Source organism: Patella vulgata, chromosome 2 (assembly GCF_932274485.2).
Source record: "Patella vulgata chromosome 2, xgPatVulg1.2, whole genome shotgun sequence".
Lineage (NCBI taxonomy): Eukaryota > Metazoa > Mollusca > Gastropoda > Patellidae > Patella > Patella vulgata.
Window position 1 is genome coordinate 39,789,074 of NC_065880.2, and position 26,160 is coordinate 39,815,233.

At 33.0% G+C, this 26,160-nt stretch overlaps 1 protein-coding gene across 2 annotated transcripts in view; it reads right to left on the bottom strand.

Annotated features, from left to right (window-relative positions):
* Nucleotides 1-374: 374 nt before the first annotated feature.
* LOC126812312 (glioma pathogenesis-related protein 1) overlaps nt 375-26,160 on the bottom strand; it is a 40,964-nt gene continuing 15,178 nt past the window's right edge. The window contains exons 2-9 of one of the 2 annotated variants that reach the window (XM_050538650.2): nt 8,459-8,689; nt 6,047-6,162; nt 5,233-5,330; nt 4,271-4,357; nt 3,238-3,317; nt 2,829-2,933; nt 1,670-1,789; nt 375-1,412 (exon numbers count right to left, since the gene is read on the bottom strand). In XM_050538650.2, the coding sequence (XP_050394607.1) occupies nt 1,317-1,412; nt 1,670-1,789; nt 2,829-2,933; nt 3,238-3,317; nt 4,271-4,357; nt 5,233-5,330; nt 6,047-6,162; nt 8,459-8,689 (933 nt within the window). In that variant the 3' untranslated portion in view covers nt 375-1,316. Of the gene's footprint in view, nt 1,413-1,669; nt 1,790-2,828; nt 2,934-3,237; nt 3,318-4,270; nt 4,358-4,735; nt 4,755-5,232; nt 5,331-6,046; nt 6,163-8,458; nt 8,690-26,160 lie in introns of those variants that run through there. The other variant, XR_008786208.1, reaches the window with a different exon arrangement.

The window sequence follows — 26,160 nt, forward strand, 5'->3', positions numbered from 1 at the left end:
TCTTTGTCTGTCCCGTGGAGTAATCATTCGTAAAGCCAGCACATGACCGGTGCTTCAAAAATCAGTTTCGATACTGGAGAACTCGGGGTAGAGTGAGAGGTGGTTGGGGTAAGGTGTTAACTGTTAATGTTTGGAGGGCAGGGGTTTAGTTGGCACCAACAATTGCCGGTCTTTCGATGAATCAAGGACTTAATTCTTGGTTTGTAAAACGTGTATATTATGGAAGACTTTAGAGTACTGAACCACCATAAACGATTTTGATTTTTTTCCAGCGAACCAAAGGTTAGAGGACACGATCAGCTAATCCGTTATTGTAGAACTATTAGGTTTAGGCAATAATACGAGGACCGTCTAAGTTAAAATAAGTATATGTATACATATGTTACATTTTATTATGACATAGATATACAACATGTTAATAATATTAATACATATAGTTATAAATAATACTTATAAGATAAGATACAGTAACATTATAATGGCCTATAAAATAATAATATATTTATATAATAATATCAATACATCCTAAGTTATAGTATGTGAAACTAAATCATCTATAGAGGCTTGTCCATAAAAAACTTCAATACACTAGTACGGTTTTTAATTTAAAGATGAACTATTGGCACTTAAAATCGTCACACCAACAAAATGCACAATTTGTTTTAAAATGACTACTAATAGTGCTTACATAATTATATACTACGAAAGGATTTCCTGAGCAAATATGCCATTAATATTTCGAAGTTACCTGGATCAGTACGTAAACCATACGTGTTTGCATGTGATGATTGTGCGAATTTGAATCAAGTTGATACTTGGATTTCCGTTAGAAAAATAGTATGCAGATAATAATACCCGGGACATGTAATGTACATGTAATGTACATGTATATGCAGTGAACACATAGCTCTTAAATGACGACATATCTATTTATTATTATACATGTATAAACCAACAGCATTTAAAAGGGCTGGTAAAAGTATTTAACAAGAGTGAAAGGACTAAATGAATTTAAACACAAAAATTTAAAATAATTATTATGAGGTTATTTAATATAAATATAAATATTTAAATTTTGACTATTTGTTTTAAAGAAATATAATATTAATATATAAAACGTTCTTAAGAAATAATTTGGAATGTCAGAATGCGAAGTTTATTTATAGAGTTGTGGCATAATATATTCATCAAGTAAATGATCGAAATAAATGAATAAACTTAGCCGTAAGAAATGTAAAATAAAAAGCCCTGGAAAATGGAAATGCACCAATTGTCATGGAATGTTTTGATTATCTAATGTATTATAAAGACATAGATTAGATAGTTCTATTGTCATAGATACAGGTAAGTTGTCTTTTACGACCACATGCCATTGCAGCACATCCTATTCTTGTTATTGACCGTTCCATTATCTAAAACAGAAAATGTACATTTCTTATAAATCTATTTTAAAATGTTTATTCGCTTCACAGTATCAAACAAAGAAAAGTTATAAATTTAATCACAAAACATCGAAAATATTCTTCGATTTTATTAGTTTAGACCAAATGGATTTTTGGATTGAAAGACTTCTTACTTTTGTAAAAGAAAAAAAAACAACACAGTATTCTCTCTTTAGCAGTTTTAAAACAAATTATATTTTAATTACGTACATGACAATTTGACTTACATTTGTATTATGGTTACATTGTTGACTGTCACTTGGTGTTCTACAGCCTGATTCAAGATGGATATACACATCATCTCCTTCGTCACCCCATTCATATACTAACTGATACACAGGTTGGCTCTAGATATACATAGAGAGTGAGAAATGAGTTTAACGGCCACACAATACAACAGTTGTATATAAATGTATTTATTTTACGAATTAGCGTAAATGAAAGAGCGGTGTCAGAATTTGTATTTAAGGTACCTGTAGTTATAGACATATCTTTAGTTAGAATAACGGTATAATAACCATTTTCGTTAGTAGTTTAGGTAGTCCGGTATACACCTATCTTTATGACGGATAGCAATATAATAAGCATATTCGATAGTAATTTAGGTTGTTCGGTATACACCTATCGTTAGATACGCTGTTAGTATAATAAGCATTTTCGTTAGTAGTTCAGGTATTTCGGCATACACTAATCGTTGTCAAGGATAACAAAGTCGTTAGTAATTTCGGCTGTTCGGTATACACCTATCGTATGATGCGCTAACAGTATATAATAAGCATTTTCCTTATTAGTTAAGGTAGCTTGGTATACACTTGTAGGTAAGCAGTATAAAATATATTTCTTTATTCAAAACGTATCTAAAATATTTATCTGGTTGTCAAAATAACCAAAGTGTTAAATACAACACAGACAGAATGCATTTAAAGTCTTTTTTGTCAAGTTGTTAAATATTAGATGTAAATGTATCTCGTATACCAGACAGTTAAACAGACTAGCTAAGTGAAATTGGATACGCTATATTTATACCCTATCATAATGAGGACTATATTATAATACAGTTTGCCATATTGTAATTTGTAAAAAAAATATGCATAGACTCTTGTGACAAACATGTCTTAAACTTGACACAAATAAAGGCACACTTGAGAGTAAGTAGATTCGACAATACATTAACTTAATACTTATATATATATTAGGTAATCTTTAAAATGGCTACCAACAAACTGTCTTAGGCGTAATTAAACGACAATTAAAATTAAAAATAAAGGAAATAAATTAAGAAATTTTCAATGTAAGTTCAAAAGTGGAAATAACTTCTCTTGAACTTCAAAAAGGCAATACAGAGTCGGCGAATAATATGTAGATATAACGATCACATATACGTACTCTGTCTATTTTACCGAAGTTTGAGTATGATGTTTCTGGTCCTGGGTATTCAGTATCACATCTGATCACATAGGATGCCCATAGTTCTAAAATACTACTCCATGTCTGAAATACAACATATAATATGTATTTCTTCTTATGGTAATATTAACATTTTAGTTACAGTCTTTATATTAAGAAACGACGTGTCTATTTTACTGAAGGGTATCTAACATCATATCGAAATAAAAAGGAGCCGAATCTGTTAACTAAATCTGATGTCTTCCAGTTCAGCTAGCTAGCTAGACAAATATATTTTTCGCAGTCAATACTGAGCGATTTAGCTCACATTTGTTTTAAAATTCGACAGTATTATGCCCCGTTGTGTCTTTTATTTTGTTCTTACTAAAATGTGTATTTTTCAACTTACTAATTCGGGTAATCTCCGCCTTTCTCTCATTCTATTATGAACTAGAACAAGGTAATGTTGATCACTACTTGATAAAGGTCCTGAAGCAACAAAAATAAACAATATTAATATTATGTTTTTATTACATTTATATAGCGCATATTTCTCGAAGTATTCAGACGCGCTTTACAATAACAAAGTAAACATACAGTTTATGATATAGATAAAAGGTTATACACAACATTGTTTTACTAGTAATAAAAAAAGCAAAAGACTAAAGTGAGATAAAAGATTCAGTATCAATTCGTAGATTTTCCATTGTTTACCTTAGCAAGGTTGAGACCATTCAAATTTTAATGTCGACTATGGACTATTCAACATTAGACAATACGAAATGACTGTCAACAGCGGGTTTGAATAATAGATAAATCTAACTATCGTCAGGTTATAAATGGAAATACATCTATGTTTATACACTACATATACAAACAAGAGGCGGTGTATAAAAACTAAAGAGTACCGGTACCAAAATCGATCCCTGAAGAACGCAACAAGAAAGAATGTTTTAGGTGTGATCACCAACTATAACTGTTTGGTGTCGGCTTTTTAAAGTATGAAGTTAAAAGTTCACGAGTATTTTCTTTGATTTCGAACACATTCTATAATCGATTAAAGAGCATTGACACAATAAACTGGAACAAATCCTTGATCGACTTATGCCATACTAAACAAACAATTAAAAACCAGGTTGTTAGAGTTATACTTCAAGAAACAACACCTGGATTACAAACTAATTATTTTGAAAACAGGAAATAATTATTTAGAAAAATGAGTTAATTATTACAATAAAATGATCAGCCATGTAAAATTAAATATAAAGAATTGCGACAAATACCTGAAGACCATGCAGAAACTAATCATCAATCTATATATAATCTATAAACTAAACGTATATTATCTTAAAGAAAATAAGGAACTTAAGAAGTACCTTACCAACATGCATCAATTACTATCTCTAAACGAAAAAGAAGCAACTTAAGGTTTTTTTTTTTACCTGAATCGGGTAATATGGGCCCCACCACTGAATCGGCTGATTTGGGTGGATTAGGTTCTATAATATTAGATGGTGATCCAGCACTATCTGTAAACAATAGACTACACAATAATATATAAATAACACATTTATAAAGACGTATCTGCATTTTAAACCAGTTACTGGTATCACAAGCAAGAGAAAATTGTTGTCAGTATATATGAAGTGCAGCGTGCATACTATCACTAATTCCCTTTAGTCCACACTTTTCATTCTGCATTATGGTCGATCAATAAAGAGGTACTGGCTTCGACGTGACATGACCTAGTAAGAATTTGAAATAATTCTATTATTTTTGTAAATATATATTCACAAGATGGAAAGGTTAAACGAATCTGTCACACTATGCTTAATTGTGATAATAGCAGTAGTCTTTAGTTATATTCATTTAGGAGTATGATCGTTCAGATTGTGAATGTAGGTTACTTGGCATTGAAACATATGCATAGCAGCAACCCCCGCTCTAAGCTGTGTAAATTAAGTTCAGTCTTCGGGTGTAGAGGTTTTTAGGGTTCATTATCCTTATTATAATTCGAACCATCCACACTCAAAAAACCTCGAACGATGACGGGTTTTCGTGGCAAACGCAATAACTGACGGACTAACGAACTGACGATAGCAGTGGCGTCAATAAACCGGTGGTCATAAAAAATAAATTCTGAGCGATAATTGCTTGTATTTTATTGTTTTGTTAGGAGTTCGTTGACATTTATAGAGTGAAATATATAGTATAGAAAGGCGCAATTAATTTTCACCATGTTAGCTATTTTTCTCTTACGTTCATATAAAACTTATAGCACTTTTATATATTTACTAAAGACGATAAAAACTAGTACCCCAATATGTATAATCTTTGTGTCTTAAATAGACAACGTCCCTCGTGAAGGTAATCTATACGCATGTTTTAGTAAAGATCAACTTACTTGAGTTGGAACATAAATTTTGTCGACACTGGGTACCTCGTGGACACTGTGAACAGACCGGACCTCTCTTAAAGGGATAATCACCAATTAGCTGACCCCTGTAAATAATAACAGGTGAACTTTAATTGACCAACTACCTGCCATAGAACGCCCGCCATATTGAATTACAGGCGGACGTTTTCTTTAAACCTTTTGATTTTCAGAATGGTTAAGATCAACAGTTGAAAGGACAGACCCTGCTATGGTGCTTAACATCCGCCCCACCGCTCTATTATTATAATTTTGGTATGAGCATATACAACATTGTCTGCAGATAAATGATATCAATTGGACGATCGAGACAGAACTATTATGTTAGTGTGTGTAAAGAAAAACAACACGACCATCGCCTAGCCATATACCACAAACAATACAGGGAAATGCAACATATATGAGAAAGAGAGAGAGAGAGAGAGAGAGAGAGAGAGAGATTTTAACGTCCACTCGACACAAACTAGGTTATTTCGGGACTAACACATGGTTCAATTTTATTTCAGTAATTCGCTTGCGCGTAAGGGTCTTTAACAGTGGGAGAAAACCGAAGGACCCGGAGAAAACCCATGAGGTTGGTGATAATACCATAGTATTTTAACAGACTAGTCATTGTAATTTTTTTTTTAGCCAATTATCTAATCATCTGATTATATTTAACAATCAGGCTAATTTTTAAAGATTTTTTTGTGGGTTAAGTCGTGGGAAGGATATAGGTCTTTAATTTCATAAAAAAAAACGCAGGAAATAAATACGAGATTTTGACCCGGTGGTTGGCACTTACTTTGGTGCGTAAAAACAGACAAATAGAGAAACATGGCGACGTTGTGTTCTACCATACGTCATAGTTCGGCATCTGTTTAAACCACAACCAACTTTATAACTATCTGCTAAAATCATCTGCAATATAAAATAATTTATTGGTACAAACATAATTAAAAGTAAGAAAAAAAAAAGGAAATGGGTTTCACGTCCCGTCAACACAATACGTCGGAGACTACATCTATTTCTGTGGTCACGTGTGCAATGCTAGGAAGGGCAATTTTGCTCTTCCACCGAATTCTAAATGACTAGGACCTCCGTTTTAATTTTTAATTTACATCCGAAAGGCTAGGCATCAGTGTGCGTGCTAGCCCCACACTGACAAGTAGGAACCGTGCCAATATACATACGTTTTTAAATAATATGTAAACCGCAATCTTTTTGATAAAAACCGTGTACATGTATTTCATTTTGTTTCAAATAAATATACGCGTCTCAAAATGCGGTTTGTCGATATAGGGAATGGGACGGGGTACATAACTCATACGACGTTCGTATGCACAGAAACTGTCGTGTAACTGATGTTTTTTTAAACACCATATTAAACTTATGCAGTCGGTCTACAATTAGCTCAGTTTGAACACTAAGCCAGTTGACCGAAATTTGAATTCCTATAAATCGACGATTTTAGTCGAAAACACTACGTATACTTTGCGAATTTTTATAAGTATTTATTCCGCTTCCATTTAATAAAATTGAACAAGTTTATTTAATCGTTAGGTGTATGACAGCTGTGAAATGAAGTAGAACCGTATTACAAAGTATTAGGGGGGTTGGATGGCCGAATGGTTAGCACGTGCGCGCTGTATCATAAGGCCTGTCATTGAGTCATCTGGCGTGGTTTCGAATACCCGGTTGTACGTGACAAGGAGTAGGGTCGCCTGTCCAACCTCGTGGGTTTTCTCCGGGTCCTCTGGTTTCCTCCCACTGCTAAAGACCCCTACGCGCAAACGAATTATTGAAATAAAATTAAACCATATGCTAGTCCCGAAATGACCTAGTTTGTGTCGAGTGGACGTTAAACCCCATTTCGCTCTCACTCTACAAAATAGTATACTAATTTTTGGATATGGCGGCGATTCCGGGCAGAGATCTATTCTCGAAGGAGATAATTCTCTGTATGCAGAATATAGTAAACATTATCGGATGTATAATCTATTTATTTATGAGCTGTTTACTTTTATATATGAGGCCTGTCTGGAGAAAGGCAAATCGACAAGTTGTTCAATTAATCTATATCAAACCACCGACGGTAAACCAACACAAAAACGAATATGTGGGTTGAAGAATTATGTACTTAATTGTCTACCGGAAGTAATTCAACTGAATGAAATCAGTGTCAAAAGTTTCTATCAGCAGCGTTCACATACCATCGATTTAAATACTATAAAACTAGACACATTCCCATGGTGAAATTAGAAATAATTGTTGATGGTAGTCGTCATCACGTATGACCATGCATGTATTTATCGAACATTGACAATAGCACGAAGAAACCTAGTTGTTTGTAAATTACGGAAGTTTACACTTGGAAACACACGGAAGTAGAATTTAATTTATCATAAGTAGTTATTTCTTTAGCGGAAAGAATTACTTAATTATATTTTCAATCGTAAGATATTGAACCAGGAATAGTCCCCTTTCGCATATTTTTATGGAAAATCTTGGCTTTGTAAAGAACCCGTTTTATGAGCTACACATTAAATGAACGATATGAGTACCAGAGTCAAGACTGTTATGTAAGTGCACTCACAAATAATACTGGTCAATGCTAAGACATTACAATTTAGCTTACCTTAAAGGTTATTGTAATTGGGTTGGCCTATTTGAAGGGTGTTGTAACCGAAGGTAGGCGTGGTATTGTAATGGGGCTGACTTGTACATAGGGTATTTAAATTTTGCTTATCTGTACACCTAACCTCAAAGGCTCTTTTTATGGAGCGTAACAGTAAACAGGGTATTGTAATGAAGCCAATCTCTACAAAGGATATTTTTTATGGAGCTTACCAGTATACAGGGTAAATGGAAGTAACCTTTACAAAGAGTATTTTTATGGAGCTTACCAGTAAATAGGGTATTTCAATAAATCTAACCTTCACAAGGGGTATTTTTTATGGCGCTTACCATTAAACAGGATGTTTAAATGAAAGTACCCCCCCCCCCTAAAAAAAAAGGGCATGCCCCTCCGGCTTACCAGTAAACAGGATATTTCAATAAAGCTAACCTTTATAAGGGGTATTTCTATGGAGCTTACTAGTAAACAGGGTATTTCAATAAAGCTAACTTTAACAAGAGGTATTTTTATGAAGCTTACCAGTAAACAGGCTATTTCAATAAAGCTAACATTAACAAGAGGTATTTTTATGCAGCTTACCTGTACAAAGGAACAAGCACTACCACAGTCTCTACCATATCTAAAATATTGCATTTCTCTATGCCAATTATTCATTGATCTACGAATACTTTTACGTATAGAATGCCAGCTCTTGACATATCCTGATTCGAAATGCAAATTTTCGCCATGATCTGGACTTCGTTTTGGACGTTGATAATTACATTGTTGAGCATAAGTTGATGCTTGAATAGCTAAAGATTCATCCCATTCCTGAAATACATAAGTAAGACTAAAACAAAATATAGTTCAACATATAACGATTGTGCTGTGCATTAGTACCTGCTTATATCCGGCGATACATAGTATCATTTTATAGATTTTCATTTTTCTCTATTGTAGAATGGTATATAACATTTTAGTGGTGTGCCAATTTCTGCGATTTATACTAACAAAACACTGATTGCAGTACCCTATAAGACTAAAAATGCATTATGTATAAGCTAAATCTGTCTGTTGCAGGTATTCTTGTTTTAGCTCCAAATCTTATACCAATTATAAGTTAGACATTAATTCACATCTTTAGACCACCGGATGGCCATGATCTGATTAAAACACAATCACCATTAAATAAATTGATGTAATTTTTGGTTCTGTGACTTATACTAGAATAGATTTGACGTATATCTTAGCCATGACATGCCGTATATTGACACTTGGGTGAGGGATCATGATTAAGTCCTGCAGATCTGAAAATGAAGACAGCTAGCAACAACCAAGAACTAATGGGAAAGGGACTGGTGTTCCTTACAAAGGGTATCTGCCAAGTTTCATACGATTATGTTTGCTAATGAGCGAGGAGTAGCACTTAAGAGTAAACTGACACAAACCCAAGAACGAGAACATGATCAATATTTAGACACCGGCCGTGGCACCAGTGTAAAAAGTTCATTTTATGTCTGGCCAAGATAGTAACTGGTGACAGAATAATGTTAAAAGGCTTCATGGTAACGGTTAACGTATTGACCTTGGGATATGCTAACATATAAAAAAGTTCCCGTTGCTCGTGTTGCACTTTCTTATATTTTTCTATTAATTTTCTAAATTCATTTAGCGGATTAAATAAAACAAAGACCGATTAATTGATTCTTCATATTATGGAAATATTAATCCGGGGAGAAAATTATTGATCTAGTTAGGTGCATGAATAGTTAATCAAACTAGTTTAGTTTTCTCGTCACGTCACGTATTCTTCACCGGGATGGAGGCTAAACAAAACCAATTGATCTGAGGGCCCACAGCTACCTAGCACACCCCGGACAATTTTAATACGGGGTTAAATGCGGAATCGTGATTATAAATGGTTGCAAACTGCAAATTTTTTAAAACCGAAACCGAAATCCGAGAAAATTGGATACTAGCCAAAATCAGTCATCAGTCCCACTAAGGCTGAGAGCCAACAAGCAGTCAGTACATTGAGCGCGATTGGTTTTTAGTATCGCTGGATCTGCTTAGAATAAGGGAATGGCAGCAAGAAAAGAGCGCACAATGTTGTCTACAGGTTCATGGGAATATGATTACAATTGACGCGGGCATTTCCACGAGCATTTCAGGTAAGTCTATCGAAAATGAAGGGCACTTTTCAGAAATAAGGGTACTTTTTCAGAAATGAGGTCACTTTTCAGAAGAGAGGGCACATGGCCACACACACACACACATCTATACCTTGATATGAAATTTCATCGGATTCGAGTATTATCAAACATTTCCTGTTTCTTTTAGTTATGCATTGATGAAAGCAGGGGCCTACCCATGCATACCCGCCCAGCACTCCTCTGTATTTCCGTTTTATACATTCTATATGAACTTAGTTTATCTCCACTTGCTTTATTCTTGTCTTGTCATTCAACAGATTAGAGTTCCACGTGTCCTTCGCTCTATCCCAGATTGAACACGATAGTTTAGTTATATCACAAATATTTTCTTATCTTGTAGAATGCCAAGTTGTTTAACCTAGACTAAATGTGCGGTAATCCCATGACGATTGCCGCTTTATTGACCATTTATGGACAACTTTACAAAACATTGCTGAAATTAGAATTGGTTCTATTCCACAATCAAAAAAGTTATATTTTAATTATGTCACCCCTTGGAGCCAGTCCATACCCCACAACCCCCGTGGCTATATTTTTTTTTACTTAATCTGGTAAAAAAAATATACATGAATTAATATGTAAATTAGTAATGCACTTATGTACATTAGTAACCCAAATTCCTGACGCATATATTATGCAAATATAGCCCTCACAAGAGTATCGTATAAATGTGTATATATACTTCATAACCTAATCCTCCACATTTTATAAACTTTGTTTTAACAACCCCAAGAGCTCAATTAGCCGATTTAACCAATCATAATCACAACGTTCATTTAACCACACACCCAAATATTTAATGACTACAGTACTTTTAAATACTTATAAAGTTGGTAATTCCACAGCATTATAGAAGTTCACCACACTTCAGTCAAATATCTGACAAGGATCTGTAAATACATCACTAGATTTTTCCTTTGTTGTAATAAGCAATTTTGAATTTGAATGTGTTTCAGGATAACCCGCTGGCTAACATAAAAAAACGGACTGTGCTTTACTTCCGCCATGTACTAAGACCTTGCGGAACAAGATACGTCGCGCTCACTACGTTGGCATAATGTGGGGTAAAGCCGACTTAACGAATCCAACTGATGGCATAGAACCTGCAAATTATGGATGGAAGATGGAAAATGGTTGCTTTGTTCTTGATTGGTTCGAGGGGCCAGCCACACCAACAAATCTTTTTCATGTCGGGGAAGAGACTGCGGATCGACAGGCAGTTGGCAATGTAGTAGTTGGGGCTTAATACGATATGCAGATGCCTATATGGTCAGATATTGGTACCTCGTTCGACCCTCTGGGCTCACGGTCTAATAGTATAACCGCATGTAAAGGCAGTATTACTCCTGTCAGATATCAGGGTTTCTAAAATGAATATTCTCAATTTACTATACCAGACATTCAGAATAAGTATCTTAGATATCATCAGGAGCTTACAGAACAATATCATCAGCATATCATAGTATCGTCAATATTAATACCACAATTTGCACCAATTAGAACATTTACCAAATCATTGACATATACTGAGAACAAAGTAGGCAAAAAAACACAGCCTTGTTTGACGCCTTGTGAAACTGACAACTATTCAGTCATGTAACGTTATCGTACATTTAGGATCGGTTTAATAATCCCTTTTAACCACTGACCAAGGACAAACGAGTTATGAAAGCGGCACTTTATGATTTGATATAAAAGCTTAACACAGGTATCATTGCTTATAATTGGACTGAAATTTTCTGGTCTTTATCTAAATCTTATATCTTTAAGCTGGATATTAAACAATTGATCTATAAATCGCCATTTTCATATATCCTGTTTCCTAAATGTGGCTCGTGCTACGGACTTCCTGTACATGTATTAATAACAAACATAATATCATCTTAAAATAAACTCCTGGTTAAATGATAGGCTATATATATTTATTTATTATTGGAGGCATGGTGTGTGGAATGTTAAGTACATATAACTCATACGTTCCGTATTGAACATAAATCAGACATGTTATTGTTCAATTTCCTAACATTATTTAATACTTTATTAGATTATAACAGATTTCTAAACTTAAGTTTCACTTACTCGCTTGTTTCTAGCTCTTACAAAACAATATGTGCATGCAGCTTGTATCAATATTTTGGGATCTTTAGCATGCGCCAACTCAGTCCAACAATTGTGTTAATTCTTGCCTCCAGCACAGGACCGTAAAATTACTGGGATAGATTGAAAGCCCCCAAAACGTTTACTTCTTAACCGCCAAGAGTATGACAATCTCTAAATAAAGTTATATAAGTACACATACCCACCATGTTCACGACCCAGAGAACTATGTCACCTAATTTTTTTAAGTGAATTTAAAAAGGGTATTACAAAATATAAAAAAATGAGACAAGTGTGATACATGCTCTAGGTTTTTATTGCCTTAAAGGGTAAAACATGCACGGCTCATATCAAGTGGTTTGTAACGGTTTATTCCCGCGAAGGCGCAGTTATTGACCGTAACGGATTAAAAAAGGTCGTTTTCGACGACTTCGCGGGAATCCAGCCCTAAGGATTAAAATGGATTAAAAACGTAACAATGGTGTTATAGATTGTTATGATAAGAATTTACACTTTCATAATCCCCACTGTAACTAATTAACCAACATTTTAGCATCAGATAAGAAATAAAAAACATAACTATACTATAATATTACGAAAATTAATTTAATTTCGCCAAATAAATAAAAAACATAACTATACTATAACAAAAATTAATTTAACTTCGCCAATAAAAACAACTATAATACTAGAACTGCGAAGCAGTAATGACGGGTTTCACTGGTGCCACGTTACCCTTGAACTTATGTCACTTCCGGTACCAATGAAACCGTTAATAAGGTTTCCACATAAGCATTGCACACATGAAATAAAATGGACGCAGAAACAACCAAATCCAGCAATCAATTCATTTGCTACATGTCAGTGATCCTGTCAAAATTACATTACTTCCGGTGATAATGAAAATGTTAAATTGGTTTATGAAATCAGAAATAGCATCATCACATGGTGAAAATTTTATGTAAATCCTATAATAATTGCCACCTTTATAGACCAAAAACCTTGAAAAATGACTTGTAGAAAATCGCCTATTTCTCTGCAACCGTACAAGTTAGAAACCATTTTGAGGTATCTGTATGATCGAATGAGTTCATTCTATTTGTTGATTGGAATCAAATATCATAATTTTAAAAACATTACAAATCTGATTCATTTGAATAAAATATCTGTTTTGAAGGCTAAAAATACAGTTTTTGCCAAAATGACGTTACTTCAGGTGATAATGAAAATCTTAAATTACTTGTATGAAATCGTAAATGGCATTATGTATCACACAGTGAAAATTTCATGAAAATCGAATAATAATTGACACTTTTATTGACAAAAAACCTTAAAAAGTGACCTGTTGAAAATTGCCTATTTCTCCGCAACTGAACAAGTTAGAAACCATTTTGTGATATCTATATGATCGTAAGGGTTCATTGTATTAGTTGATTTGAATCAAATATCACAATTTTAAACAAATAACAAATATGACTCATTTGAATAAATTAGTGGTTTCGAAGGCTATAAATACAATTTTTGCCCAAATTACGTCATTTCCGGTGATATTGAAAATGTTAAATTGGTTTGACCTAGTTAAAATTGACATTACACATCAAATGGTGTCACTTTTATGAAAATCGAATAATAATTGACTCTTTTACAGGCAAACTAGCGTAAAAAGTGACTCATGCAAAATTGCCCATTTCTCGGCAACTGCGCATATTACAAATTAATTTTCACATACATTCTCTCCGTATAGATTATTGCTACGAGTTTATGAAAGTTACGAAGTAATATTTTAAAATATGAAAACGCTGGATGGGTTGTAAATAGCTTAATTTTACACCTTTTTTCACCTTTTAATCGAAATAGCCCGAAAACGGAATCGAAATTAAAAAAACTGGTCCCAACATTTTGTGCGCCTTTAAAGAGCGCACAATTTCAGTTATACCAGATTTGAAAAAAAAAAAATTTGCTTTCGAAAAATGGTACCTAACTGTCAAAATTGTAGTTTTTTGTCAATTTACGCCACTTCCGGTGCCGACAGATAACACTATTGGTAACAAAAAAAATGGCAATTGAGACAACGGAGCATATGAACTTTGTTTTATACAAATCGAACAATAAATAATTAATCTAGGACTGAAAAACTGAATTAGCCAATGGGGGCCAAGGAAAATTACCGAGACAAAATTTTTTCACATTTTTGCCCAAGTCAGAGGACTCGTTATATTTGTGTAAAACACGACCAAAAAATATTCATAAATTAAAAAGTTTTTTGTAAAAATTTAAATTTTCTAAATTTAGCGCCTAATATCTGCGAAGATTTGCCGAAAATTATAAATCAAAAGTAGCGTAGCTATGTGCCCCGTCTCCGGCTATGCCAAAATGCACCCAAAGTTAAAATCCAATGATTATTGTTATAATTACTGCAATATTTCTAAAAACGATAGCTTCGGTGATTTCGGACATTTCGCATTGTCGCAGAACGTTCAAAATAGCTTTATCCTCTAAGTCACACCCACTTTTCCGATAAAACCGAAGAAATCGTAACGATCCGACAATCAATTGCTGAGATCTACTCAAAACAAAAGAAGAACTAGAACTGCGAAGCAGTAATGACGGGTTTCACCGGTGCCACGTTACCCTTGAACTTATGTCACTTCCGGTACCAATGAAACCGTTAAACAGGTTTCCACATAAGCATTGCACACATGAAATAAAATGGACGCAGAAACAACATTACTTTACTTCCGGTGATAATGAAAATGTTAAATTGGTTTATGAAATCAGAAATAGCATCATCACATGGTGAAAATTTTATGTAAATCCTATAATAATTGCCACCTTTATAGACCAAAAACCTTGAAAAATGACTTGTAGAAAATCGCCTATTTCTCTGCAACCGTACAAGTTAGAAACCATTTTGAGGTATCTGTATGATCGAATGAGTTCATTCTATTTGTTGATTGGAATCAAATATCATAATTTTAAAAACATTACAAATCTGATTCATTTGAATAAAATATCTGTTTTGAAGGCTAAAAATACAGTTTTTGTCAAAATGACGTTACTTCCGGTGATAATGAAAATCTTAAATTACTGGTATGAAATCGTAAATGGCATTATGTATCACACAGTGAAAATTTCATGAAAATCGAATAATAATTGACACTTTTATTGACAAAAAACCTTAAAAAGTGACCTGTTGAAAATTGCCTATTTCTCCGCAACTGAACAAGTTAGAAACCATTTTGTGATATCTATATGATCGTAAGGGTTCATTGTATTAGTTGATTTGAATCAAATATCAAAATTTTAAACAAATAACAAATATGACTCATTTGAATAAATTACTGGTTTCGAAGGCTATAAATACAATTTTTGCCCAAATTACGTCATTTCCGGTGATATTGAAAATGTTAAATTGGTTTGACCTAGTTAAAATTGACATTACACATCAAATGGTGTCACTTTTATGAAAATCGAATAATAATTGACTCTTTTACAGGCAAACTAGCGTAAAAAGTGACTCATGCAAAATTGCCCATTTCTCGGCAACTGCGCATATTACAAATTAATTTTCACATACATTCTCTCCGTATAGATTATTGCTACGAGTTTATGAAAGTTACGAAGTAATATTTTAAAATATGAAAACGCTGGATGGGTTGTAAATAGCTTAATTTTACACCTTTTTTCACCTTTTAATCGAAATAGCCCGAAAACGGAATCGAAATTAAAAAAACTGGTCCCAACATTTTGTGCGCCTTTAAAGGGCGCACAATTTCAGTTATACCAGATTTGAAAAAAATAATATTTGCTTTCGAAAAATGGTACCTAACTGTCAAAATTGTAGTTTTTTGTCAATTTACGCCACTTCCGGTGCCGACAGATAACACTATTGGTATGAAAAAAAATGACAATTGAGACAACGGAGCATATGAACTTTGTTTTATACAAATCGAACAATAAATAATTAATCTAGGACTGAAAAACTGAATTAGCCAATGGGGGCCAAGGAAAATTACCAAGACAAAAATATTTCACATTTTTGCCCAAGTCAGAGGACTCGTTATATTTGTGAAAAACACGACTAAAAAATATTCATAAATAAAAAAGTTTTTTGTAAAAATTTAAATTTTCTAAATTTAGCGCCTAATATCTGCGAAGATTTGCCGAAAATCAAAAATCAAAAGTAGCGTAGCTATGTGCCCCGTCTCCGGCTATGCCAAAATGCATCGAAAGTTAAAATCCAATGATTATTGTTAAAATTACTGCAATATTTCTAAAAACGATAGCTTTGGTGATTTCGGACATTTCGCATTGTCGCAGAACGTTCAAAATAGCTTTATCCTCTAAGTCACACCCACTTTTCCGATAAAACCGAAGAAATCGTAACGATCCGACAATCAGTTGCTGAGATCTACTCAAAACAAAAGAAGAATAATAATAATAAGAACTAGAACTGCGAAGCAGTAATGACGGGTTTCACCGGTGCCACGTTACCCTTGAACTTATGTCACTTCCGGTACCAATGAAACCGTTAAACAGGTTTCCACATAAGCATTGCACACATGAAATAAAATGGACGCAGAAACAACCAAATCCAGCAATCAATTCATTTGCTACATGTCAGTGATCCTGTCAAAATTACATTACTTCCGGTGATAATGAAAATGTTAAATTGGTTTATGAAATCAGAAATAGCATCATCACATGTTGAAAATTTTATGTAAATCCTATAATAATTGCCACCTTTATAGACCAAAAACCTTGAAAAATGACTTGTAGAAAATCGCCTATTTCTCTGCAACCGTACAAGTTAGAAACCATTTTGAGGTATCTGTATGATCGAATGAGTTCATTCTATTTGTTGATTGGAATCAAATATCATAATTTTAAAAACATTACAAATCTGATTCATTTGAATAAAATATCTGTTTTGAAGGCTAAAAATACAGTTTTTGCCAAAATGTCGTTACTTCCGGTGATAATGAAAATCTTAAATTACTTGTATGATATCGTAAATGGCATTATGTATCACACAGTGAAAATTTCATGAAAATCGAATAATAATTGACACTTTTTTTGACAAAAAAACCTTAAAAAGTGACCTGTTGAAAATTGCCTATTTCTCCGCAACTGAACAAGTTAGAAACCATTTTGTGATATCTATATGATCGTAAGGGTTCATTGTATTAGTTGATTTGAATCAAATATCAAAATTTTAAACAAATAACAAATATGACTCATTTGAATAAATTACTGGTTTCGAAGGCTATAAATACAATTTTTGCCCAAATTACGTCATTTCCGGTGATATTGAAAATGTTAAATTGGTTTGACCTAGTTAAAATTGACATTACACATCAAATGGTGTCACTTTTATGAAAATCGAATAATAATTGACTCTTTTACAGGCAAACTAGCGTAAAAAGTGACTCATGCAAAATTGCCCATTTCTCGGCAACTGCGCATATTACAAATTAATTTTCACATACATTCTCTCCGTATAGATTATTGCTACGAGTTTATGAAAGTTACGAAGTAATATTTTAAAATATGAAAACGCTGAATGGGTTGTAAATAGCTTAATTTTACACCTTTTTTCACCTTTTAATCGAAATAGCCCGAAAACGGAATCGAAATTAAAAAAAATGGTCCCAACATTTTGTGCGCCTTTAAAGGGCGCACAATTTCAGTTATACCAGATTTGAAAAAAATAATATTTGCTTTCGAAAAATGGTACCTAACTGTCAAAATTGTAGTTTTTTGTCAATTTACGCCACTTCCGGTGCCGACAGATAACACTATTGGTAACAAAAAAAATGACAATTGAGACAACGGGGCATATGAACTTTGTTTTATACAAATCGAACAATAAATAATTAATCTAGGACTGAAAAACTGAATTAGCCAATGGGGGCCAAGGAAAATTACCGAGACAAAAAATTTTCACATTTTTGCCCAAGTCAGAGGACTCGTTATATTTGTGTAAAACACGATTAAAAAATATTCATAAATAAAAAAGTTTTTTGTAAAAATTTAAATTTTCTAAATTTAGCGCCTAATATCTGCGAAGATTTGCCGAAAATCAAAAATCAAAAGTAGCGTAGCTATGTGCCCCGTCTCCGGCTATGCCAAAATGCATCGAAAGTTAAAATCCAATGATTATTGTTAAAATTACTGCAATATTTCTAAAAACGATAGCTTCGGTGATTTCGGACATTTCGCATTGTCGCAGAACGTTCAAAATAGCTTTATCCTCTAAGTCACACCCACTTTTCCGATAAAACCGAAGAAATCGTAACGATCCGACAATCAGTTGCTGAGATCTACTCAAAACAAAAGAAGAATAATAATAATAATAAGAATAATAATTTTAACAAAAACAATAGTGTTTCACACAAGCTACGCAGTGTGAAACCCTAATAATAATTTTAACAAAAACAATAGTGTTTCACACAAGCTACGCAGTGTGAAACCCTAATAATAATAACTAGAACTGCGAAGCAGTAATGACGGGTTTCACCGGTGCCACGTTACCCTTGAACTTATGTCACTTCCGGTACCAAAATTACATTACTTCCGGTGATAATGAAAATGTTAAATTGGTTTATGAAATCAGAAATAGCATCATCACATGGTGAAAATTTTATGTAAATCCTATAATAGTTGCCACCTTTATAGACCAAAAACCTTGAAAAATGACTTGTAGAAAATCGCCTATTTCTCTGCAACCGTACAAGTTAGAAACCATTTTGAGGTATCTGTATGATCGAATGAGTTCATTCTATTTGTTGATTGGAATCAAATATCATAATTTTAAAAACATTACAAATCTGATTCATTTGAATAAAATATCTGTTTTGAAGGCTAAAAATACAGTTTTTGCCAAAATGACGTTACTTCCGGTGATAATGAAAATCTTAAATTACTTGTATGAAATCGTAAATGGCATTAGGTATCACACAATGAAAATTTCATGAAAATCGAATAATAATTGACACTTTTATTGACAAAAAACCTTAAAAAGTGACCTGTTGAAAATTGCCTATTTCTCCGCAACTGAACAAGTTAGAAACCATTTTGTGATATCTATATGATCGTAAGGGTTCATTGTATTAGTTGATTTGAATCAAATATCAAAATTTTAAACAAATAACAAATATGACTCATTTGAATAAATTACTGGTTTCGAAGGCTATAAATACAATTTTTGCCCAAATTACGTCATTTCCGGTGATATTGAAAATGTTAAATTGGTTTGACCTAGTTAAAATTGACATTACACATCAAATGGTGTCACTTTTATGAAAATCGAATAATAATTGACTCTTTTACAGGCAAAGTAGCGTAAAAAGTGACTCATGCATAATTGCCCATTTCTCGGCAACTGCGCATATTACAAATTAATTTTCACATACATTCTCTCCGTATAGATTATTGCTACGAGTTTATGAAAGTTACGAAGTAATATTTTAAAATATGAAAACGCTGGATGGGTTGTAAATAGCTTAATTTTACACCTTTTTTCACCTTTTAATCGAAATAGCCCGAAAACGGAATCGAAATTAAAAAAACTGGTCCCAACATTTTGTGCGCCTTTAAAGGGCGCACAATTTCAGTTATACCAGATTTGAAAAAAATAATATTTGCTTTCGAAAAATGGTACCTAACTGTCAAAATTGTAGTTTTTTGTCAATTTACGCCACTTCCGGTGCCGACAGATAACACTATTGGTAACAAAAAAAATGACAATTGAAACAACGGACATATGAACTTTGTTTTATACAAATCGAACAATAAATAATTAATCTAGGACTGAAAAACTGAATTAGCCAATGGGGGCCAAGGAAAATTACCGAGACAAAAAAATTTCACATTTTTGCCCAAGTCAGAGGACTCGTTATATTTGTGTAAAACACGACTAAAAAATATTCATAAATAAAAAAGTTTTTTGTAAAAATTTAAATTTTCTAAATTTAGCGCCTAATATCTGCGAAGATTTGCCGAAAATCAAAAATCAAAAGTAGCGTAGCTATGTGCCCCGTCTCCGGCTATGCCAAAATGCATCGAAAGTTAAAATCCAATGATTATTGTTAAAATTACTGCAATATTTCTAAAAACGATAGCTTCGGTGATTTCGGACATTTCGCATTGTCGCAGAACGTTCAAAATAGCTTTATCCTCTAAGTCACACCCACTTTTCCGATAAAACCGAAGAAATCGTAACGATCCGACAATCAGTTGCTGAGATCTACTCAAAACAAAAGAAGAATAATAATAATAACTAGAACTGCGATGCAGTAATGACGGGTTTCACCGGTGCCACTTTACCCTAAACATGTTACTTCCCGTACCAATGAAACCATTAAACAGGTTTCCACATAAGCATTGCACACATCAAATAAAATGGACGCCGAATCAACAAAATCCAGCAATATCAATTCATTTTATACATTTGTTACATGTAAGTGTACTGTACTTCCGGTGATAATGAAAATGTTCAATTACTTTTATGAAATCAGAAATGACATAGGGCATCACATGGTGAAAATTGTATGTAAATCGAATAACAATTGCCACTTTTATAGACCAAAAACCTTGAAAAGTGACTTGTAGAAAATCGCCTATTTCTCTGCAACCGTGCAAGTTAGAAACCATTTTCTGGTATCTGTATGATCGTATGGGTTCAATCTATTTGCTGATTGGAATCAAATATCATAATTTTAAAAACAATACAAATAAGACTCATTTGAAAAAAATATCTGTTTTGAAGGCTAAAAATACAGTTTTTGCCAAAATGACGTTACTTCCGGTGATAATGAAAATGTTAAATTAGTTCTATGAAATCATAAATGACACAAGATATCATATGGTGAAAATTTTATGAAAATCGAATAATAACTGACACTTTTATAGACCAAAAACCTTGAAAAGTGACTTAAGGAAAATCGCCCATTTCTCTGCAACCGTACAAGTTAGAAACCATTTTGTGGTATCTGTATGATCGTATGGGTTCAATCTATTTGATCAATAGAATCAAATATCATAATTTGAAAAAAATAACAAATACGAATCATTTGAATAAAATATTGTTTTTTGAAGGCTAAAATTTAAGTTTTGAGCAAATGACGTCATTTCCGGTGGCAGCGCAAGGGGTAAAATGGTTTGACATAGTCCACTATGGCATTAGGCATCCAATGGCGAAAGAAAATTGAAAATCGAATAATAATTGATTCTTTTACAGCCAAAATTACGTGAAAAGTGACTCATGCAAAATTGCCTATTTCTCGGCAACTGCTTATATTACAAACTAATTTTCACATACATTCTCTTCGTATGGATTATAGCTACAAGTTTATAAAAGTTACGTAAAAATATTTTAAAATCTGAAAAGCCTGAATGAGTTGTAAATAGGTCAATTTTACGCCTTTTTTCACCTCTTAATCCAATTTGCTAGAAAATGAAAAAGAAATTAAAAAAACTGCTTCCGACATTTTTTGCGCCTTTAAAGGACACACTCTTTGAGTCATATAATTTTTCAAAAAAATAATATTTGTTTTCAAAAAATGGTACCTAACTTTCAAAATTGTAGTTTTTGGTAAAATTATGCCACTTCCGGTGCCGACAGATAACACTTTTGGTAATAAAAAAAATGACAATTGAGACAACGAAGCATATGAACTTTGTTTTATACAAATCGAACAATAAAAAATTAAGCTAGGACTGAAAAACTGAATTAGCCAATGGAGGCCAAGGAAAATTACTGAGACAAAAAATTTTAACATTTTTGCGCAAGTCAGATGACTCTTTAATTCTGTGCACAACACGAGTAAAAAATATTCATCAATAAAAAAGTTTTTTGTAAAATTTTAAATTTCCGAAATTTGGCGCCTAATATCTTCGAATTTTTGCTGAAAATCAAAAATCGAAAGTAGCGCAGCTATGTGCCCTGTCTCCAGCTATGCCAAAATGTATCGAAAGTTAAAATCCCATGATTATTGTTAAAATTACCGCAATATTTGTAAAAACGATAACTTCGGTGATTTCGGACATTTCGCATTGTCGCAGAACGTTCAAAATAGCTTTATCCTCTAAGTCACACCCACTTTCCCAGTAAAACCGAAGAAATCGTAACGATGCGACAAGTAGTTGCTGAGATCTACTCAAAACAAAAGAAGAATAATAATGACGGGTTTCACCGGTGCCACGTTACCCTTGAACTTATGTCACTTCCGGTACCAAAATTACATTACTTCCGGTGATAATGAAAATGTTAAATTGGTTTATGAAATCAGAAATAGCATCATCACATGGTGAAAATTTTATGTAAATCCTATAATAGTTGCCACCTTTATAGACCAAAAACCTTGAAAAATGACTTGTAGAAAATCGCCTATTTCTCTGCAACCGTACAAGTTAGAAACCATTTTGAGGTATCTGTATGATCGAATGAGTTCATTCTATTTGTTGATTGGAATCAAATATCATAATTTTAAAAACATTACAAATCTGATTCATTTGAATAAAATATCTGTTTTGAAGGCTAAAAATACAGTTTTTGCCAAAATGACGTTACTTCCGGTGATAATGAAAATCTTAAATTACTTGTATGAAATCGTAAATGGCATTAGGTATCACACAATGAAAATTTCATGAAAATCGAATAATAATTGACACTTTTATTGACAAAAAACCTTAAAAAGTGACCTGTTGAAAATTGCCTATTTCTCCGCAACTGAACAAGTTAGAAACCATTTTGTGATATCTATATGATCGTAAGGGTTCATTGTATTAGTTGATTTGAATCAAATATCAAAATTTTAAACAAATAACAAATATGACTCATTTGAATAAATTACTGGTTTCGAAGGCTATAAATACAATTTTTGCCCAAATTACGTCATTTCCGGTGATATTGAAAATGTTAAATTGGTTTGACCTAGTTAAAATTGACATTACACATCAAATGGTGTCACTTTTATGAAAATAGAATAATAATTGACTCTTTTACAGGCAAACTAGCGTAAAAAGTGACTCATGCAAAATTGCCCATTTCTCGGCAACTGCGCATATTACAAATTAATTTTCACATACATTCTCTCCGTATAGATTATTGCTACGAGTTTATGAAAGTTACGAAGTAATATTTTAAAATATGAAAACGCTGGATGGGTTGTAAATAGCTTAATTTTACACCTTTTTTCACCTTTTAATCGAAATAGCCCGAAAACGGAATCGAAATTAAAAAAACTGGTTCCAACATTTTGTGCGCCTTTAAAGGGCGCACAATTTCAGTTATACCAGATTTGAAAAAAATAATATTTGCTTTCGAAAAATGGTACCTAACTGTCAAAATTGTAGTTTTTTGTCAATTTACGCCACTTCCGGTGCCGACAGATAACACTATTGGTAACAAAAAAAATGACAATTGAGACAACGGAGCATATGAACTTTGTTTTATACAAATCGAACAATAAATAATTAATCTAGGACTGAAAAACTGAATTAGCCAATGGGGGCCAAGGAAAATTACCGAGACAAAAATTTTTCACATTTTTGCCCAAGTCAGAGGACTCGTTATATTTGTGTAAAACACGACCAAAAAATATTCATAAATAAAAAAGTTTTTTGTAAAAATTTAAATTTTCTAAATTTAGCGCCTAATATCTGCGAAGATTTGCCGAAAATCAAAAATCAAAAGTAGCGTAGCTATGTGCCCCGTCTCCGGCTATGCCAAAATGCATCGAAAGTTAAAATCCAATGATTATTGTTAAAATTACTGCAATATTTCTAAAAACGATAGCTTCGGTGATTTCGGACATTTCGCATTGTCGCAGAACGTTCAAAATAGCTTTATCCTCTAAGTCACACCCACTTTTTCAGTAAAACTGAAGAAATCGTAACGATCCGACAATCAGTTGCTGAGATCTACTCAAAACAAAAGAAGAATAATAATAATAACTAGAACTGCGATGCAGTAATGACGGGTTTCACCGGTGCCACTTTACCCTAAACATGTTACTTCCCGTACCAATGAAACCATTAAACAGGTTTCCACATAAGCATTGCACACATCAAATAAAATGGACGCCGAATCAACAAAATCCAGCAATATCAATTCATTTTATACATTTGTTACATGTAAGTGTACTGTACTTCCGGTGATAATGAAAATGTTCAATTACTTTTATGAAATCAGAAATGACATAGGGCATCACATGGTGAAAATTGTATGTAAATCGAATAACAATTGCCACTTTTATAGACCAAAAACCTTGAAAAGTGACTTGTAGAAAATCGCCTATTTCTCTGCAACCGTACAAGTTAGAAACCATTTTCTGGTATCTGTATGATCGTATGGGTTCAATCTATTTGCTGATTGGAATCAAATATCATAATTTTAAAAACAATACAAATAAGACTCATTTGAAAAAAATATCTGTTTTGAAGGCTAAAAATACAGTTTTTGCCAAAATGACGTTACTTCCGGTGATAATGAAAATGTTAAATTAGTTCTATGAAATCATAAATGACACAAGATATCATATGGTGAAAATTTTATGAAAATCGAATAATAACTGACACTTTTATAGACCAAAAACCTTGAAAAGTGACTTAAGGAAAATCGCCCATTTCTCTGCAACCGTACAAGTTAGAAACCATTTTGTGGTATCTGTATGATCGTATGGGTTCAATCTATTTGATCAATAGAATCAAATATCATAATTTGAAAAAAATAACAAATACGAATCATTTGAATAAAATATTGTTTTTTGAAGGCTAAAATTTAAGTTTTGAGCAAATGACGTCATTTCCGGTGGCAGCGCAAGGGGTAAAATGGTTTGACATAGTCCACTATGGCATTAGGCATCCAATGGCGAAAGAAAATTGAAAATCGAATAATAATTGATTCTTTTACAGCCAAAATTACGTGAAAAGTGACTCATGCAAAATTGCCTATTTCTCGGCAACTGCTTATATTACAAACTAATTTTCACATACATTCTCTTCGTATGGATTATAGCTACAAGTTTATAAAAGTTACGTAAAAATATTTTAAAATCTGAAAAGCCTGAATGAGTTGTAAATAGGTCAATTTTACGCCTTTTTTCACCTCTTAATCCAATTTGCTAGAAAATGAAAAAGAAATTAAAAAAACTGCTTCCGACATTTTTTGCGCCTTTAAAGGACACACTCTTTGAGTCATATAATTTTTCAAAAAAATAATATTTGTTTTCAAAAAATGGTACCTAACTGTCAAAATTGTAGTTTTTGGTAAAATTATGCCACTTCCGGTGCCGACAGATAACACTTTTGGTAATAAAAAAAATGACAATTGAGACAACGAAGCATATGAACTTTGTTTTATACAAATCGAACAATAAAAAATTAAGCTAGGACTGAAAAACTGAATTAGCCAATGGAGGCCAAGGAAAATTACTGAGACAAAAAATTTTAACATTTTTGCGCAAGTCAGATGACTCTTTAATTCTGTGCACAACACGAGTAAAAAATATTCATCAATAAAAAAGTTTTTTGTAAAATTTTAAATTTCCGAAATTTGGCGCCTAATATCTTCGAATTTTTGCTGAAAATCAAAAATCGAAAGTAGCGCAGCTATGTGCCCTGTCTCCAGCTATGCCAAAATGTATCGAAAGTTAAAATCCCATGATTATTGTTAAAATTACCGCAATATTTGTAAAAACGATAACTTCGGTGATTTCGGACATTTCGCATTGTCGCAGAACGTTCAAAATAGCTTTATCCTCTAAGTCACACCCACTTTCCCAGTAAAACCGAAGAAATCGTAACGATGCGACAAGTAGTTGCTGAGATCTACTCAAAACAAAAGAATAATAATAATAATAATAACTAGAACTGCGAAGCAGTAATGACGGGTTTCACCGGTGCCACGTTACCCTTGAACTTATGTCACTTCCGGTACCAATGAAACCGTTAAACAGGTTTCCACATAAGCATTGCACACATGAAATA